The 19501-nt window shown below is 37.1% G+C and overlaps 1 protein-coding gene across 1 annotated transcript; it reads right to left on the reverse strand.

Moving 5' to 3' along the window:
- Positions 1 to 3448: 3448 nt before the first annotated feature.
- On the reverse strand, positions 3449 to 18362 carry LOC127544646 (myelin-oligodendrocyte glycoprotein-like). Its single transcript, XM_051971407.1, has 8 exons — positions 18185 to 18362; positions 8678 to 8767; positions 7979 to 8320; positions 6810 to 6923; positions 5949 to 6062; positions 5465 to 5590; positions 4974 to 5012; positions 3449 to 4269 (listed from the first exon to the last, which is right to left on the reverse strand). Exons 2-8 carry the CDS (start codon positions 8760 to 8762, stop codon positions 4229 to 4231), a joined length of 861 nt encoding a protein of 286 aa, XP_051827367.1. The 5' UTR covers positions 8763 to 8767; positions 18185 to 18362; the 3' UTR covers positions 3449 to 4228.
- Between the last annotated feature and the right edge of the window lie 1139 nt (positions 18363 to 19501).

The following is a 19501-nucleotide window of genomic DNA, read 5'->3' on the forward strand; positions in this document are numbered from 1 at the left end:
ACAGCCTTGCCTGAAGTCTTATGGACTCTGGCTATGATGAAAAAGATGGCCATCACGGTCCTAAAGATTTAAAGCCCAGAAATTGGTGATAGTTGGAAGACTGGTGACCTCATGTTCAATGAGGTGACCTCAAGACAACTAGCATAGATGAGGTCAAACATAACTAGGAAACCATAAGGATTTTGAAACTAGCAGAACAACAGTTTTGCCTGGTCACATATCTACCCTATTTGTGTGTCCTTGTGTATTATTTTCATATACATCCACTCTTTCCAGGATGCTATGTGGGTGTAAGGATGGGTACAGTAAGACCAGGTTGTTATTTAGGGGTAAGGCGTTGTATCCCTATTTTCTTATTACATATATACACACATGTATGCATATATATGTGTGTGTGTATGCATATATATAGTATTTTATTCTGAATTTTAGAAATAAAATAAGCATTTCCATAATATAGGAGAATAAGAAAAAAGTGATTGCATATGGTACTGCAAATCTATTATGTACAACTTGCTATTCCTTTTAAACATATAATAGAGTTATCATGTAACTTTTTTCTTTTTTTCTTTCGTCCTTCCTTCCCACTCTGAAGATGGCAACCATAAGACGTGTTTGTACACATTTATATAAAATCATTCAATACATATTTCTATTTATCAGTTCTTTCTTTAGATACAGTGTTTTGTTTCAAAGATCCTCTGTAATTAATAATGTATTGATATAAATTTATATGAATGATGTAGTTATTCAAAGTTATTCTTATTCCTAAAACAATATTGCTGTTATTATTGCATAAAATATTCTCTTGGCTTTGTTCATCTTGCTCTCCATTATTTTGTGCAAGTTAATTTTTTCTAAAATCATTGAACTTACCATTTCTTATAGCATGGAAGTATTACATCACAATCATATACCACAACTTGTTTAGTTACTCCACAATTAATGGGCATCCCCAGAATCTCCACTTCTTTGAAACCACAAAGAGAAGTATTATAAATATTTTAGAAAACTTAGGTTCTTTTCTTTTTTCTCTAATCATTTTTGGAAATAGAACTAGTAGTGGTATTGTTGGGTCAAAGGGTGGAGGCAATTTATTGGTTAATATTATTTTTTAAAAAAGAAAGAAGAAAACCAAATCACTAGAATTAAAAATGAAAAGAGTGAATATATTACTAAATAGAAAATCAAAGCAATTATGAGGAGTTATTTTAAATCATATGCTAATGAATTTAACAATTTAAGTGAAATGGAAGAATATTTACAAAAATGCAAACTGCCTAGATTAGAAGAGGAAAACAGAATATCTTAAAATGACCTATTTTAGAAAGGAAATTGAACACAGGATAAATAACCTTTCTAAGAAAAAAGCAATACGACCAGATGAATTTATAAGTAAATTTTATCAAACATTTAAAGACCAACTAATTCCAATATTAAATAAATTATTTGGAATAATAGACAAAAAGGGTCCTACTAAACTCCTTTTATGAAACAAATATGATATTGATACCTAAATCCAAAGGAGTAAAAATAACAAAAATTATAAACCAATTTCATTAATGAAAATGAATTTTAAAAATCCTAAATAAAACACTAGCTAAAAGGTTACAAAAATATATTACAAGGATTATACTTTATGACTAAGTGGGATTTATATCAGGAATGCAGGGATGATTTAACATCAAGAAAACTATAAATATAATTGATTATATCAATAATAAAAGGAATAAAATTTGTTATCTTATCAATAAATGTAGAAAAAGCTTTTGCTAAAGAACAACATTCATTTCTATTAAAAATACTTCCAGGTATTGATATAAATATATTTTTCCTTAAATTGATAAATTTGTCCAAAATCATCACCAAGCATTATTTGGAATGGAAATAAGCTAGAACCCTTCCCAGTAAAATCAAGCATGCCCACTGATATTAACATTATTCAATATTGCATTAGAAATTTTAACAAGATTCTGTAAGAAATGACCAGTGGGATGATTTCAGAATGGCCTGGAGAAACTTGCATAAACTGATGCTGAGTGAAATGAGCAGGACCAGGAGATCATCATATACTTCAACAAAAATACTATATGATGATCAATTCTGATGGACATGGCCCTCTTCAACATGTGATGAACCAAATCAGTTCCAGTGGAGCAGTAATGGATTGAACCAGCTATATCCAGCTAAAGAACTCTGGGAGATGACTATGAACCACTACATAGAATTCCCAATCCTTCTATTGTTGTCCACCTGCATTTTTGATTTCCTTCACAGGTTAATTGTACACTATTTCAAAGTCCAATTCTATTTGTACAGCAAAATAATTGTATGGATGTGTATACATATATTGTATTTAACTTATACTTTAACATATTTAACATGTATTGGTCAACCTGACATCTGGGAGAGGGGAAAAATTGGAACAAAAGGTTTTGCAATTATCAATGCTGAAAAATTATCCATGCATATATCTTGTAAATTGTAATGGGCTGAGGCTTGAATTGATGCACTGAGGTCCCAAGTACGTGAGGCTAAATAGTAATTGGACCATACTCTATTAATATATATACTTGGAGAAAGAATGGCCCCCGCCCACTCTTTGTGCAAGTCCTGATGTGTTCTATAGAAAATGACGATTTTGGTGGGTGGAAGCAGGGGGGCGGAAAGGGAAGTGAAAAAAGAGACTGCTGGCTGGTTTCTTGACATAGCTGCTCGCATTGCTATCGCGACCCCCCTTCACCTCTGCTGGCTGGCTTCCTGTCACAGTTCCCATATTGCTATCGCAATCCCCTTCACCTCAAAAAGAATAAAGATTGAAGATTTTTCCCTTAACCTGAATTCTTGACTCTGGCTGATTTTAAATACGCGGTCATCACAGTAAATAAAAAGCTATATTAAAAAAAATCAGATTTGTTATATATTCAAAAAGGAAAAAAAAAGGAATCTTAACAAGAGTAAGAAGAGATGAAAAAGAAATAGAAGGCATCATAGTAGGAAACAAGATAATAAAACCATTTCTTTTTGAAGATGATAAGATAATATACATAGAAAATCCCAAAGGCTTAACTTAAAATTTTTTTGAAACAACTAATAATTTTAACAAAATAACATAAATCATCTGTATTCATGTATGACAAAAATCTTCAAGAAAGCATAGTAAGAGATAAACTATTTGAAATAACTATTATCTTTGTAAAGAAAAGCATAATGTCTTTAAATCATTCTTCTGTAAACAGGTCATTTGTAAAGAAATTACTCTGACCAGTATTAAATAACTAAGAGTATACCTGCCATAACAAATTAAAAGAAAAATCTTTTTACACAAATGAAATCAGATTTAAATAAATTGAAGAAATATTAATTGTCCATGAGTAGGAAAGACCAATACAATACAAATGATAATTTTACCTATACTGATTTATACAATATAAATTAAATTACTCAATTAAAATACCAAAATTTTATTTTAATGCATAAGTAACAAATAGTAACAAAATTCATTTAAAAAAAAACAAAAGTTCAAGAACATTAAAAGAACTAAAAAAAATGTTAAGTTTGCTTAACATTACCAGATCTTAAATTTACTATTAGGTAGTAATTATCCAAACTATCTGTTACTGATTAAGAAATACAAAGGAAGATCCTAGAACAGAATAAAATTTTCAGCTGCAAATGACTGTAATAAAATTGTTTTTGACAAGTGTAAAGAATTAAGTTTTAGGGAGAAGAATTCATTATTTGGTTAAAAAAAATGTTGGGAAAACTGTAAAACAGTCTGGCAGAAATTAGACATACATACTCTTTTACCAAATGCCTTTGCCTTGAATGATGTACTCTGACTAATTAAAATAAACACATGAGTAAGGACTTGAGTCTTTGGTTTTATATTTATACAGACCCACAAATATCTTCTGGGGGGGGGAGAAACACTTCTGGGGGACCTACATATAAAAAAAGAGTTATCTTAAGTCTACAGATGAAAATAGACATACCCACACACACTCACACTAATTTCAATTGAAAAAGATAACAAGGGAATTCCCCAATTACATGAAGCCCCTCTACAATATTCCCAATATCCAACCTCTATTTAATAAGGCATGTGAATGTTAAGGAAGGATGAGAGTGAGGGGAGTGTATGATGGGGTGATGGAGACAAGACTAAATCCTCTCCTTTGCGATGATGGTAGGGCCGAGTCACATAGTATATGGTTGTTGCTCCTTATTAATTGTTTCTTTGTTGAGATTCCCGCAGTGGTATACCTTCTGCATAAAAACATAACCAAATTAAAAATTGTGAGGAATTTTGAATACATTTGTGGTGGAAAGTATCCTAATGGTCAGGGGCTTCTAAAATAGCTGGGGGTGCTGGAGAACCTGCTGGTTCTGAAGATAGGTTCTGAATCCTATTCTCCTGAATCCTGTTTTCCAAACTGGTCCCTAAAATTTTTTTATTTTCCTGAGTTGCTGTAACCTAGTCCCTGAGAGGAAACATGAATTAATGTAACAGGACGGTAGCATTTAAAGTAGCACCATGACCATAATGATGAGGAAATTGAGGTTCAGAGGATAAATGTCAGAGACAGGATTTGAAACGAGGTCTTCTAGAATTAATTAATGAATAGAATGCTAAACTTCAGGTCTAGAAAGAAACAGGAAAGACAGGAGCACAGTATGAAGTTTGGGCTTGAATTAGGATTCAATGTGGTGTTTACAATGGGCAAAGGAATTCCTAGGCCAAGGACAAAGTTCTCCTGAGTTATTTCTAGAAAGGGCCTGGCATTCTGCAGGCCTCTTACCTTGGGAAATACCTACAAGTGATGCAAAAGTCAGAGAGAGGGAGCATAGGAGAAATCTGGCTTGACTTCTTCCTTTTTCTGAAAAATTGGCTGTTTAAGAACATCCCTGACTTACTGGGGGACAGAGAATAAGACTGGGGTAGATGGAGATAGGAGCTCAGAATTTCTTACCTGTTGGGTTGTTTCCAGATTGGTTTTGATCATTTTTCTCTAGAAGGAGACAAAGCAAGTGAAGACAGCAGTGAGAATATGTAAGAAAAGAATTTAAAGATAGAGAGCTATGGGGAAGGCTAGAGAGCATCTGGAGTCTGCTTGTCTAAGGCATTGGGGGAGTTTTGGTATGGAGTATCACATTCAATCCCAGATGTCTGTATTATAAAGTTTAATATGGATCTGTGTTTGGTGACTTGGATAAGGGAGGAGGAGAGAGAAGAAGAGAGGACTTTAGAGTCCATTATGAGCCTTTAGAGCCTTGAATCTGCTGAAGAATGAGGGAAGTTACAGAGGTCCAGCCTTACTAGAACCTAAACTCTGAGGCTAAAAGAATCTTTGGTGCCATGTTTAAGGAGGCAGTTGTGGGAAAGAAAGCTTGCCCAGATTTCTGTCTGGTCTTTCTTCAGGGAACCTGAACCCAAGTACATCCCCAGGTTGGTTCTACTCACCTTTTGCCTTGCGCTTGCCATAGAAATCAACAGAAACAAATAGGAATGTTGGCAGTAGAGGAAGGAATGTCAAGAGAGCCAAATACACCTGGTCCTTGTATACCCACTCTTCCAGGTCTTCCATGCCTGAAAATCATAATAAGTCCTAAGCACTCAGCAGCCTCCTAAATCTCCTATCAGAGCTTCTACCTCCCTCATTCACCCCTACTCCTAACCAAAGATTCCTCTTTCCCTCCTCTCCAACTATAGCAGAGTCCCACCCCAGAGTCTCACACCAAAGTCACTATCCCAATGTCACTTTCAACATACATACAACTCCAGTGATAGCATTTGGGAAACATAGCACTTCCTCTTCCTCCCAAGATTCAGGGTGAAGCTCAGGAGGGCCAGTGAGGAATCGAAGCTCTGCCCTTACCCCTTCTGCCAGGCCTGGTCTGGTGAGCCAAAGAGGGACAGAGACCCTCAACATCCAGGAGGGACTTACCTCTACAGCCAGACATATTCACAATGTAGTAAATGAGGAAGCCCATCAGTAAACACCAAAAAACTGCCAGGGTCATCACTCCCATTTTATGAGACCATAAGACTAGGAAATTCCCTGAAACACAAAGGCCAAGCCCAGAATTTCTCAGTGTCCTTCTTACTAGGGCTCCTAATCAACCCACCTCATCACTTCACTCCAGCTGGGGGGACCATTAAATTCAAGGTGTCCTGACTCCCTTCTTCCCCAGACCTGGGACACTCACTGATTGAACCTGAGGCAGCTTCCAGAACTAATTGATTGACCAACTAAGTCTCGACCTCCTCATCTGCATCCCTGGAATTCCTGACAAAGTCTGAAGGCCACAGTACCCATTGCCTGAGAATCTATAGCAAAACTTCGGCGTATTTGGGATAAAGAGCATGAAGGGTTCATATTTTTTCTTAGTCTCTTCTCTTTCTGCTCCAAGCTAAAATCTGGATTTCCATTACTACACCCAAGTTCTTCATTCTGAAGCCTCACTGCAACCTTTGTGATTTCTCCTTCTGACTGGATTATTCTTCCCACATACTCCATTTAAGGAGAGGTCAGCAGAGTCTCATTCTAGGCCGTACTCCGGATTTTCTCTGGTCTTGCCCCCATGCAACCTTTGTCCCAATTGCCTTTTCCTCTTTCTTTTTTTATAATTTATCTTCCCTGATTAGAAAGTAAACTCCTTGAGAGCAGGAACTGCCTTGCTTTGTACTTAGATTTTTATTCCTTGGGATTAGCACGGTATTATATATATATATTGATTTAGTAAGCACTTAAATGCTACTTGAAGGATTAACTGCCTGATCTCCTTTCTTCCCAATCAGATGTTACCTCTGTACTGGTAGGTTTTCCAGCTGTAGTAAACGAGGATGCTGAGCTGTACCAATGCCAGGATGCCAATCACACTCCACCAGATAGGATAGGTTTGAAACAGGGTTGGTGGCTCTGAAATACAAACTCTATCTTAGGCTTCAGGTGGAATTGGGGCTGCCCTCATATAGGCTTTCCCTGAATTCATCTTTTGTTTCTCTTCTTTCTACTAAATAGAAGCTTTCTGTATTTTCTCTTGTAGAAATCATGAATACTGATGACAGCAGAATGAGAGTCTATAGGTAAAGTGTGAATTGCAGGTGTAACAAGGGCACCCAAATGAGTGTCCAATCCTAAAGGCCTTGAAGAGCTCTGTCCTTATAGTAAGAGATGGAACCAACAAAGCTCTTATGCATGTGTGAATTAGGAGAGTAAGTCTAAAATATCTCTAAAGAATGAATAATGTCTATAAAAAGTGAAAATTCATCTTTGTTATGGATTTATTGATTCTCCCTTTTCTGACACTATAAAGTGGCTTTCCTTTTCTTGAAGTGCAGTATTTGGTGAATAAGTCTTATTATCTAACCAGTAACTATATATCATAGGGGGCAGCTAGATGATACAACAGAAACAGTTTTAGGTCTGGAATCAAGAAGACTGCTCTTCCTGAGGTTAAATCTGGCCTCAGTCACTTACTAGCTGTGTGACTCTGGAAAAGTCACTTAACCCAATTTGCCTCAGTTTCCTTATATGTAAAATGAGCAGGAGAAGAATTTGCCATCAAAGGGAAGAATCATTGAATTGGATACCATCAATCAGTTAAGCTGAATTATAGACATATCATATCCTCCCCAAAAACTGCTTCCCTTCCTCCCGTCTTCCTTGATCTGCCTAGATGAAAGGGATTACTCCTTCAAAAGTTTTCTTGCTTGGCACTTCTGCTTTGTGTGATAGATATTTAAGTACATGATGAACTCCTTGCCTAGACAGTAGCCTCTCTGAGGCTATATTTTGTCATTTCATATATATATATATGTCATATTTTCATATTTTCTGCACCTCACTGAGGGCCTGGCAGGAAGGAGGTCCCTTGTAAACTTCTGTTGTTGAATAAATGAACAGGCAAGCCATGCTTTTCCTGATACAATAAAACAAATCCAAGGAAAACAAACCTCAATTTGGGACCTTACCTATGACCTTCAGCTCCATGAATGCTTCTGCTGAATGAGTATAATCATTAAAATAACACTTATACTGTCCCGCATCTGAAGGTTTCACATCCCCTATTCTCAATGTAACATTCCCGGCAGTGATGGCATTTTTCATCAGCTTAGTCCTCCCTTGGTAATTAGGTGACTGGTCTGTGAAATCATCTTCTTCATTTTGATAGTGATGCACTATATCTTGGGATTTGGACCAGACCACTTCCATATGCTGGGCACTTTGAGCTGGGGACAGGTAACATGATAACATTGCTTCTCCTCCTACTGGAGCCTCGAGAGGTGCTACAGGTCCAAACACTAAGAAAGCTCCTGTTCAGACAGAAAGAAGAGAGAGACATGGGGTCAAAAAAGGGTGGGAGGAACTAGACTCCAGGATACTGAGGAGCAGGAGAACAGAATCCAAAACTCCATGAATAGAGCCAGAGGGAGTGGCTAGGAGGGAGCTCAAGGAGGGAAAAAGGCAGGATAATAAGGACAATGAGATAGTGTCAGGTTGGAGAAAAAGACTGGTTGTGGACATGGAGGGAAGTTCCTCCAGTAAAGAAGGAATGGCTTGGTTTGTAAGAAGAGAAGAGGCCAGAATTCCCATAGGCTCAGCCCTTCAGGACCTTATGGCAAGGTCCTGAGAGCTATTAAAAAAAAAAAAAACCTAAGAGCCATCCATACCTGAAACTTGAGTAGGCATGTCAAGGAGGAGGAAGGAGATAAGGAATTTGAAGAGAAAGGCCTTTGAGCACCTGCTGGTCTCCATCACACCTGAGGAAAAAAGACATAAGAGGCTCAGTAATATCTCTTCCAGTCATCCCCCCCTTTTTTCCATCTATATGGCTACCTCCTTAGAACAAGCTCTCCTCGTCTCTCATCTGGATTCTCTGCAATAATCTCCTAGTTGGTCTCCCCGACCTTAAGCCTTGCCCCTCTCCAGATAGTTGTGAGGTTGGTAACCACAGAGCACAAGTCTAATCATGTCAATTCTCTGATCAATAGATTCTAAATGGTCCCTACTATTGTGTGATTAAATACAGACTCCTCTATCTGGCATGCAAAACACTTCATGGTCTAGCTCTCATCCAAGTTTTCACATTAATTCCATATTACTCTCTTCCCATGCTCTGTGTCTCAGCCACATAGGCTTATTTTCTGTTGGACAATATCCTTTCTCCCAATCTCGAGCTTTTGTGCAAGCTGTTATCTGTGTCTGGAATATACTTTATCCTCCTTCCTGCCTCTTAGAATTTCTTGAAGGTTTAGTTCAACTGACACCCCCTTATATATGTTGCCTATCCTGATTCCTATGTGTGCTAATTTCCTTCCCACACTACCACATCATCAAAAATATTTTTGTTTCTACAGTATTTTGTGCTTATTTATCACTCTCTTCCTAATAGACTATAAGATTCCTGAAAACAGGAATTTTTTTCTATTTCTATTTTCTTTACTTTTCTATTCTCAGAGTCTAGTAGTGATTGGTATTGGGTAGGTGTTTAATAAATGCTTGTTGAATAATTGAAAAGGGGAATCAGTTGCATAGTAAGACTGGAGTGAGTGACAGAGAATGTCATGCAGAGCAAGAACTAAGGCAAACATTATGATCAGAGTTTTTCATCAGGTTGTCAATTTGGTGGGACATTGGGGTGGGAGCAACCTCTGTTGTCCTCTGGTCAGCCTCAGGCTTCTGTCATAGCAGGTTCTCTTGGAGTCTGTCACCATCTCTGCCCCCCACCTCCACTGTCTTCCACTTACTCTAACTGCATAGAGTTTGGATATCTAAGAAGGTCAGTAATCATTATAGCTACCCTTGTATTTAACTCATGTGGACTGGGAAGGAGTAAGAAAATATTAGGGACTAGGAACAATTAGAACTCTCCAGAGCATGAATTTCTTTACCTGGGTTCATGGATCCCTTAAGAGACCTTTGAATATATTTTAGGATGTTCATAAACTTGGAAATACATCTTTTAGTAATTGATTTCATTTGTAATCCTATGCATTTTGTTTTATGACTTTTTTTTTGCTTTTCTAGACATCCCATTTCTTTTTTAAAAATTTAATAATAGCTTTTTCAAAATACACACAAATATAGTTTTCAACATTTACCCTTGCAAAATCTTGTGTTCCAACTTTTTCTCCCTGTCTTTCCCCTAACTTCCTTTCCTAGACCACAAGTAATCCAATATAGGTTAAACATGTGCAATTCTTCTAAACATATTTCCACATTTATCATGCTGCACAAGAAAAACCAAATCAAAATGGAAAAAAAATGAGAAAAAAAGCAAGCAAACAACAATAAATATTACGTTGTGATCCACATTCAGCCCCTATAGTCCTCTTTCTGTATGAAGATGGCTCTCTCCATCACAAATCGAATTGGCCTGAGTCACCTCATTGTTGAAAATAGCCATGTTTTATGCATTTAAAGATATTATTCTGTGAAAAGAGTCCATTGGTATTACCAGGCTGCCAAAAGGACCATGACCTAAAAAAATTAGTCAAAGAGCTCCTGTCTTATGGATGGGTTGCTCCCTCTTGTAGCAGGACTATATCTGAGGTAAGAAGAAAGGAAAAAGAAGTATTGCCCAACTGAAAATGAATCGCTGTGTTCCCTAAAGGGGCAGCTACTACTCCTCACAGATTGTTGTTTGTCCTTCATATTTGATCTATATCTTGTCAATGGACCTAGATGGCTCCAGAAAAAAAGAATTAGGATGGTGACTGTACAATCCTGTCTCACTTAAATCCAATTCACTTGCCAGTCAAAACATCACCTTTTTGATGTCATTGGTCTCCTTCAAGAGCAAAAGACAAGCAACAACAATCTGAGACAGAATATCCTCTATGAACAACTGTCCTCCCCAGCTGAATTTGTCCCATGCTCAAGAAGTCCTTTGACTTCTAGTCAGGATTTTGATAAAATCACTGATCTGGTATGCTTCCTGAGAAGGTGAAGAAAGTTTTATCAGAAAATACTTTCTATTTCTAAGGTAAAATAGAAAGAAATTGAAATGAGGCAACTATTCTTGTGTTTCTCCTAGGATATAAGTGAATTCATCTGTAATGTATTATTAGAAGTATACCAACTAGATTCCAACAAATGGAAAAAACCTCCTACTCCTCTTTCTCCTCCTTCTCTTCCCCACACTGGATCCATTCCTGAAACACAATCATTTGGCAACAACCTTCTCCTTCACTGAAGATCCTAACACCTGCTTATGTTATACTGATCAGAACCATGTTGCTCACAGAATCTCTGAACAAGAATTCCCTTTGCAAACACATCTAACAAATAGGTAAGCTTTCACTTAAATATCTTCAGGGACAAGGAATTTACTGTCTCCTAAGAAAGTCCACATCATTTTTGGATAGCTCTGTTAGGAAGTTGTTATTGGCTTTTTTGAGATTTTTTTCATTCATGGAACTAAATATATCCCTTGAAATTTCCACATAGTTATTTTTCTTCTTTGAAAAATAATTATTCATGTCCTTTAACCATTAATCTGGTGTTTGGAAATACTCTTACTCTTATAAATTGGTATCAATTTCTCATTGATTTTAGCTACCAAATTTTTGTCAAAAGTGCCTATCATCAAGATTTTATTCCTAGTCTGTTTCTTTCTCTTTTTATTCTGGAAGCATTTCCTTTTCTTATACAAACATCATCTGTTTTTAATATAATCAAATTGATCTACTTTTCCCCCTACACATAATTTAATTGTAATACAACTAAAAATGTTCCACTGCTCCACAACTATAATAGAACACATGGTAAATTTTCTAGTCTTTTCTGATCTTAAAGTACTCATCTGAATCTGCTGAATGGCTAAGTACAAGAAAAGAAAAGATTGAGGAAAAGTTAGAGAAGAATGAAAGAAAAGAAGGAAGGAAGGAAGGAAGGAAGCAAACAAGGAAGGAAAGAATCAAGGAAAGAAGGAAGTAAAAGAAAAAGGAAAAAGGAAAGGAAAGAAAGAAGGAAGGAAAAGAAGGAAGCAAAGCACTTATTAAGCACTTTATTAAACCTTTACTGAGGAACTGTGTTAAAGGGTGGGCATGATCAGTAGGCCAATGATTAGAGGAGAAAGAAAGGAGTTGGACAGGACTGGTTCTGAAAATAAGAAGAAAGAAATGATTTGGGGAGAAAGCCAAGACTCTTTGGGAGACCAATACTTCTTGCATAGTTCTCTGAGCACAGGGAGATTTCAATTGAAAGACTTTTTGAGGTATCTTATAAATGAAAGACCTTGAATATAGGGGTATTTTTATATTTTGCTCAATATACAGTGCTGATGAGCAACATATAAATTTCTTAGAGGTCTCTACCTTAATTGTTTCACCAACTAAACATTCATTTTCCCTTCCACCATACCCCTCCTTGTGGACTTTGCTATTTGAATTGCCAACAGTGTTACCTCCTCTGGAAGTGTTCCAGAAAAAGAAACATTAATGTACTTTTGATGGAGCCTTGAATTGATCAAACCATTCTAGGAGACAATTTGGAAAAATGTCCAAAATGTTAGTAGATTGTACCTATCATTTGAAAGAATAATACCACTACTGGGCCTATATTTTAAATAAATCAAAGAACATCTGATCAGCAGGATGATTTCAGAGAGGCCTAGAGAGATTTACATAAACTGATGCTAAGTGAAATGAGAAAAACCAGGAGAGCATTATATATAGCAACAGCAAGATTATATGATGATCAATTCTGATGACATGTCTCTCATCAACAATGAGGTGATTCAGACCAGTTCCAATGATCTTGTGATAAAGAAAGCCATCTGCACCCAGAGAGAGGACAGTGGGAACTGAACATGGACCACAATAGTATTTTCACTCTTTTTATTGTTGTTTGCTTACATTTTTTCTTTCTTAATTTTTTTCCTTTTTGATCTGATTTTTCTTGTGCAGCATGATATTTGTGGAAATGCGTATAGAGGAATTGTACATGTTTACCATATATTGGATCATTTGCCAACTGGGAGAGGAGGTGGGGAGAAGGGAGGGAAAAAATTAGAACACAGGACTTTATTAGAGGTGAATATTGAAAATTATCCAGGTATATATTTTGAAAATAAAAAGCTTTAATTAGAAAAAATTCAAAAACATTCCTGTACAGTAATTTTTATAACAATTGTTTTCATTGTAGCTTGGAAACTAAGGGAATACTCAATAATTGGAGAAATTGATGAACAAATTATGAGACATTAATGTAATGGAATACTATTGTGCTGTAAAAAATATAATGATTGGGGCAGCTAGATGGCGCAGTAGACAAAGCATTGGCCCTGGAGTCAGGAGAATCTGAATTCAAATTTGGTCTCGGACACTTAATATGTCCTAGCTGTGTGACTGAACAAGTTACTTAATTCCAATTGCCTCTCCCTCCCTCCCTCCCCCCCCAAAAGAAAAAGAAATAAGAAATAAAGTGATTATTTCAGAGAAACTTGGGCAAGTTTGTATGAAATGAACAGAACAAAGAAAACATTTAGCACTATAACACTAATATTGCAGAAATGAACAATTTTGAAAAAACTTAAGAATTCTGATCAATCTTATCATCAATTCTGATGATCAGGAATGCTATCTACCTCCTGACTCAAGAGTGATGGATATTATAATATGCAAGATAAAACACGGCAGACTTTGCCAACTGGGAATTTGTTCTGCTTCACTATGTTTATTTGTTCTAGGGACTTTTCTTATTTCTCACTTTGACACACCTCAGTGGGGAGTGAAGGTAGGAGGAATAAAAAGAAAATAAATGCTCCATAATGTAAAAAAATAATAATTAAAAAATAAAACCTTCCCTTGATCATGTCATTGCCCAAAGTGATAGTCCTTTTCCACTTTTACATTTCTGAAAAGAATAGCCCATATCCCCACTACTTCTCCTGGAATACCTATCTCTTTTGTCATTATTATCCATCCTACTAAATCCAATGATCTTTTTTCTGCCATTATTTTTCTTGATCTCTCAAAAAAAAAAAACAAACAAACCCCAAACCAACTTTTGATTCCATTGATAACTTCCTCCTTGATGTTCTATCCTTTTTTGTTTCCCATGCCATTATTTTCTCTGGGATCTCTTCCAGTGAGATTCTCTAGCTTTTTAAAAATTCTCTTCTCCTGGTACTATGTCCTATCAATCTAAGGTGTGGATATCCAAACAAGGTTCTTTCTCACCTTCTTACTTCTCTAAATTTTCTTCCTTGATAATTTTAGTTACTCCCAGGGTTTATCACTTCTATGCAGATAATTCCCAAATTTACATCTTGAGCCAAGTTTTTCCCTAAAGTACTCTCCAATTGCTTGCTGAACTTTTCCTTTATCATCTGTTAGATAAAATTTTTTTCTTCCTTCAAGTCTCTTTTCAGGTGCTGCCAGAAATTAAAATTCAATATGACCCATGTTGAAATTTTCTCCTCCTCCCTAAATAACCTATTTCTTTTTGGATTTAAACAACTACCAAGATCTGATTTTATATTTATATCATCTGTGGAATTAATTTTTTTCTCTATTCCCCCAGTACCATTCTAGCTTCAAATCCTCATCACTTCTAATCTGAACTACTGTAACAACTTCTAAAGTTGTATCCCTATCTCTAATCTTTCAATTATCTCATTCTTTATCCAGTTGCCAAGACACAGGGATTGTTTTTCACCTTTCTCTCTCTGGTGCATAGAACAGGTAAGAGCATTAAATTAATGTTTGTTGATCAATGATGTACAGATCTGACCAGATCACATTTCTGTTCAGAAACTTTTCAAGTTATCTACAATCTAGATAACTGGCATTTAAGGTTCTCCACCCATCCATTCCAGTCTTATTTCACATGATACTCCTTTACACACTCATATAACCAGATTATGCTGTTATTTATTCCCCAATCTTCATGCCATATCTCATCTCTGTGCATTTGTCCATTTCTTAAACCTGGAATATTCTCCTTTTATATGCTGTAACCCTTTTTGTTCCTACAAGAATCATTTTGACAACTATATAATAAATTTTTTGTTTGAATAAAAATAAGTGTATTATATAGTTGTCAGCCCTCAGATAAAAGCATTCATATAGACAAAAAGGAAAAAAAGCAAAATAAAACATATGTAAATCAAACTTTTATCATTAAATTAACCAAAAATATATAAATTAATTTGAAGGTTAAACTCATCTTCTATGTTTACCTGTCTTGCTCAATCCATTTTTGGGACTCTCTACTTCTCTCCCATAAAAATCCCATTACCATCTCCAACCTTTCTCTTATTTTCAGTGGAGTGCCTTAATTTTGTTTGTTTTACATGTAATGAGTGTGTAATGACTCTTTCACATATTGGCTGTTTGACCAGAGGAATGTCTCTTACCCTTGCAATATTCTAGGCAAATCTCTTTCCTTGTGAGCCAGAGTTGCTGCTAATCTCTCTAGAGATGTCAAACTCAAGAGTGTGGTAGGAAGCAGATTAAAAGACCATTGGAAAACTTTAACAAAATAAATTAAAATTCAGAGCATCATATATAATGTTAATTTTGGGGGTTTTATGTCAATTTGTGACTTACAGAAATTGTTTTTATTTTACAGCATCACTCTCCACCAGTGAAATAAGAGTAATGATCTAAAATAAATCAATGTGCATACTGCTTTTTTTAAATTCTTATTCCTTCATTGTGAATCATTCAATATAATCTTTTTATATGTTAGGCAATCTTTATATTTGTGGGTTTATATGGGTATAACATTCTACTACATTCATGTGCCATACTTAATTCAACTTTTTCTGATTTTTGGACATTTGAGTTGTTTCTCATTTTTTTTTTTTGCTCTAACAAATAATGCTATTTAATTTTTCCTCATACAAAAATAGCTTTTTGCCTCTATCAGTACAACATTAGAATATATAGATTTGATATGAAATCAGTGGTCAAAAGGGATGAACAGTTTTCAAATTTATTACATAATTCCAAACTGCTTTCCAAAAACATCATACCATTTTACAGCTTCACAATGAAGCCATAGTATTCTTTTTTTTTTCTTTTTTGCCACAGTCAAATGACATTGGATTTTTTAGAAACAGCTAGGTGGTATAGTAGATAGAGAATTGGACTTGAAATTAAGAGCTGACTTTTATTAGTTATGTGACAATGGACAAGTAATATAACTTATGTCCATTTCAGTTTCCTCATCAGGAAAATTTGGATAATAGTAGTGTTATGCCATAGTCTCTTTGAATTGTTCTACCTCAGTTTTCCTGCACTAGTTTCCCTAATTGTCCTGACTGAGTTTCCCTGAATTGTTCTACTTCAGTTTCCTTAACGGTTCTACCTCAATCCCCTTAGTTGTAAAAACCCGCTCTGGTCCATTAAGACTGAGGACCATTTGCTCAAAGGATTATAAATTGTCAAAGTGAGGCTTAAGATGAGGGGGAGATCAGACTTCTTTTCTCCTAATTCCTTCTGCTCTCAAGAATTTATGGCACTACCCCTCTAAATATTCCAAAAGATAAGACTATCTGTGATATCTCATTGACATCTTTACTTCTGGTTTCCAGTTTCCCTCCATCCTGCTAGAACCAAATTTATGGTCCTGAAACTAATCTAATCTCTATTCCCATTCTCAGTTTCTAATATCTTGCTGGGGCCTCCAAGCTGTTATGCTGGAGAAACTGAGGCAAGATAGAGATTAGAGAGTTTTTAATATTTTATTAATTGGAGAGTATAATTGACTGGACAGGACTCTTGTGTCAAAAGTATCCAGTGGTGAGTTCTCAATGACTTGACCAAGATCACACAGGTTTGAAAGTGAGAGTGCCAGAATTTAAACCCAGGTCCTCTGACTCCTAACCCAGAGAGTATTTTTTAATTGTCCTATGTCCCTGAATAGTCTCCCTCATCCATTCATTTTTTTCCATAATCTCAAGATTAAGTACCATCATCATTTGCAAAAAACTTAGTCTCAGACACTACTTCCTAGCTGTGTGATCCTGTGTAGATCACTTAACTCTAATTGCCTTAAGGGAAAATATTTTTTAAAAGACAGAAATGATGGAGAGAGATGAGAAAAACATGGCAAGAGCTATATGAATTGATGCAAAGAGAAGTGAGAAGAAATGGGAGATCACTGCACACAGTAGTAATGATGTAATAATGATCAATCGTGAAAGTCTTAGCATCTCTGATCAATATGATGATCCAAGACAATTCCAAAGAATTCCAAGACAATTACAAATGGAAAAATAATAATTAAAAAAAAAAACTTGAGAGAATTCGGAGTTTGCAAAACTCCAAGTACAAAATGAAGTATAATTTTCTCACTTCCTTTATTTCTTTTTGGTTTCTTTTTTGAACTATGGCTAACATGGAAACTTTGTACATTTTCACATGTATAATTAATATCATTATTGATTGCCTTCTTAGGAGAAAGGGGGAAAAAAGAATTTAGAACTCAAAATTTAAATAGAAAAGAATGTTTCAAATAAATACAAATTTTAAAAAATCTTTGGTAACTGGAGAGAACAGTTTCAGCAGAATGATTGCAAAGCATTTAAGAAAAGGAAGATTAGCAAGAGTGGAAGCAAAATAAGTAAAGAATGGCTTTCAGTAAGAATGACCTAGGGGTGAATTAAGGCGAATAACTTGCTTTTCCTTCAGTCCATGGTCTAATAGGAATTAAATCCTACTGGGAGAATGATGCTGACAACCAAGAACACAGTCCCTGGAACTCAAAGGGGTGAAGGAAGGGAAGATTTAGAAAGTACATTGAGATCAAGAAATATTTTTTAATCTTTGTTCTGGCAAGAGACTCCTGAGTCTCCAAATGGAGACTTTTTACAAGTCTCCTTGCCAACCTATCAACATTATATCTACAGTAGCTGTTGCAGCAGTTGTACTTATCCGTAGGAGAGCCAGTCCTTGAGGTGGGGAGCGACAAACTGCTACATATGCCCAAGGGAGATAAGGAAGGATGAGAATGGGGAAAACTGGCATAAACCCTCTGGGGGCAGGAACATACCCAACTGACCTCTGGGAAATGGAACACATTTCTTTGAGTTCTAGGGAGGCAGTATGAATTGGGAAAGGGGGGATAGAGAGTGGAAGGAACGAGGACAAACTGTATGAGCTCTAAAGTAGTAAAGAGTGTAAGCTTGAGGGGTGGTGGGTCAAGATAAAGGTTTTAGCACTCACCCTGGGTGATTTCAGAGGACCAGCTCTAGTTCTCTGGTTCTTCAGAGGGGATGTCTACTGAAGGAATGGACCGGTTGGGACTGCACCCTCAACTACCCGTGAAAGACGTTCGTATCCAGGCCTGGGGCTCCTGTTTGGAGGTCGGTCTGTGGAGAAGGTGGCTCTGCTTCCGCGCCAGCTCAAAGGCAACAAGCCGCACAGATCCAGAAATCGAAAGTGATTGTGGAGACAAGGGGGCAAAGTAAGCTGCGGAAACTGCCTAGATCTAGGGGCGGGTCTCTGGTCCCACCCCTCCAAATAACCACGCCTGCTCTAGCCCCTCCTCTCCCTACGGACCTCTGTTTCTACCTCCTTTACTTTTGCGCCCCGCCCCCTCCACCCCACTGGGTCCTCTGGATCCGGAGCGTTCCCTGGAAGGCTGCCCTGGGCATCTTGTTGGACCAGATGAGCGCTGCAATAGGCAGCCGCTACAGCCAGAGGACCACTGAGACAGCGAGGGTTCCGCAGGCCCCTACTGCCAACGGAATAAGCTGACCTCAGGGATAGGGTCTGCGGCGCTCTTCTGGTTTGACTCTTACTCTAGAGACTGCTCGATACCTCCAGAACCTCGAGTGCGAAGCGTATTGAGATGCCTGCCCCAGGTGAGCCTCCATCTCTATCCTGCCCAGACCTTCCAGGCGAGGGGCCCTCCTCTTCCTCTGGCCCTAGATCAGCCCCTCCATCTCCTACTCTTCCCTTTTTACTACTCCTCTCTTCCTCCTCTTCAGCTTCCTACCCTTCCTCTCACCATCTTTCCTTTTATTTTCCTTAGTCTCATGCCTATCCAACCCCTTCCTACCTTTTCTCCCTTATGCCTTCATTTCAGAACCTTCTAACCTTCATTCCCCTCCTCTTTGCCCCCTCTGCCTTCTTACTTCTCTTTTCCATTCTACACACACACACACACACACACACACACACACACACACACACACACACACACACACACCCCTCTCTTTTTCCTTAGGCTTTTGTCCATTCTTTTCCCATTCTTGTATTCTTTCCCTGCTCCTTTCCTCTCTCTACTCCCACACCCTCTGCCTCCTCATCTCCTCACTCCTGTCTCCATACCTACATTCTTAACTTTTTCATCTTCTTCAATCCCCTGTCCTCCTCACTTTCCTTCCTCCTTTTCTCTTCCGTTGCTTCATCTCCACTCTTCCTGTCTTCTCAGTCCCTTTCTCTTATGCTCCATAAGCTCCATACCTTCTTCTCTGCATCTCATTCCCTCATCTTCTCTCTCTTCAATATTCCTCCCATCTCATATCTTCAGTCTTC

Source organism: Antechinus flavipes, chromosome 1 (genome assembly GCF_016432865.1).
Source record: "Antechinus flavipes isolate AdamAnt ecotype Samford, QLD, Australia chromosome 1, AdamAnt_v2, whole genome shotgun sequence".
NCBI lineage: Eukaryota > Metazoa > Chordata > Mammalia > Dasyuromorphia > Dasyuridae > Antechinus > Antechinus flavipes.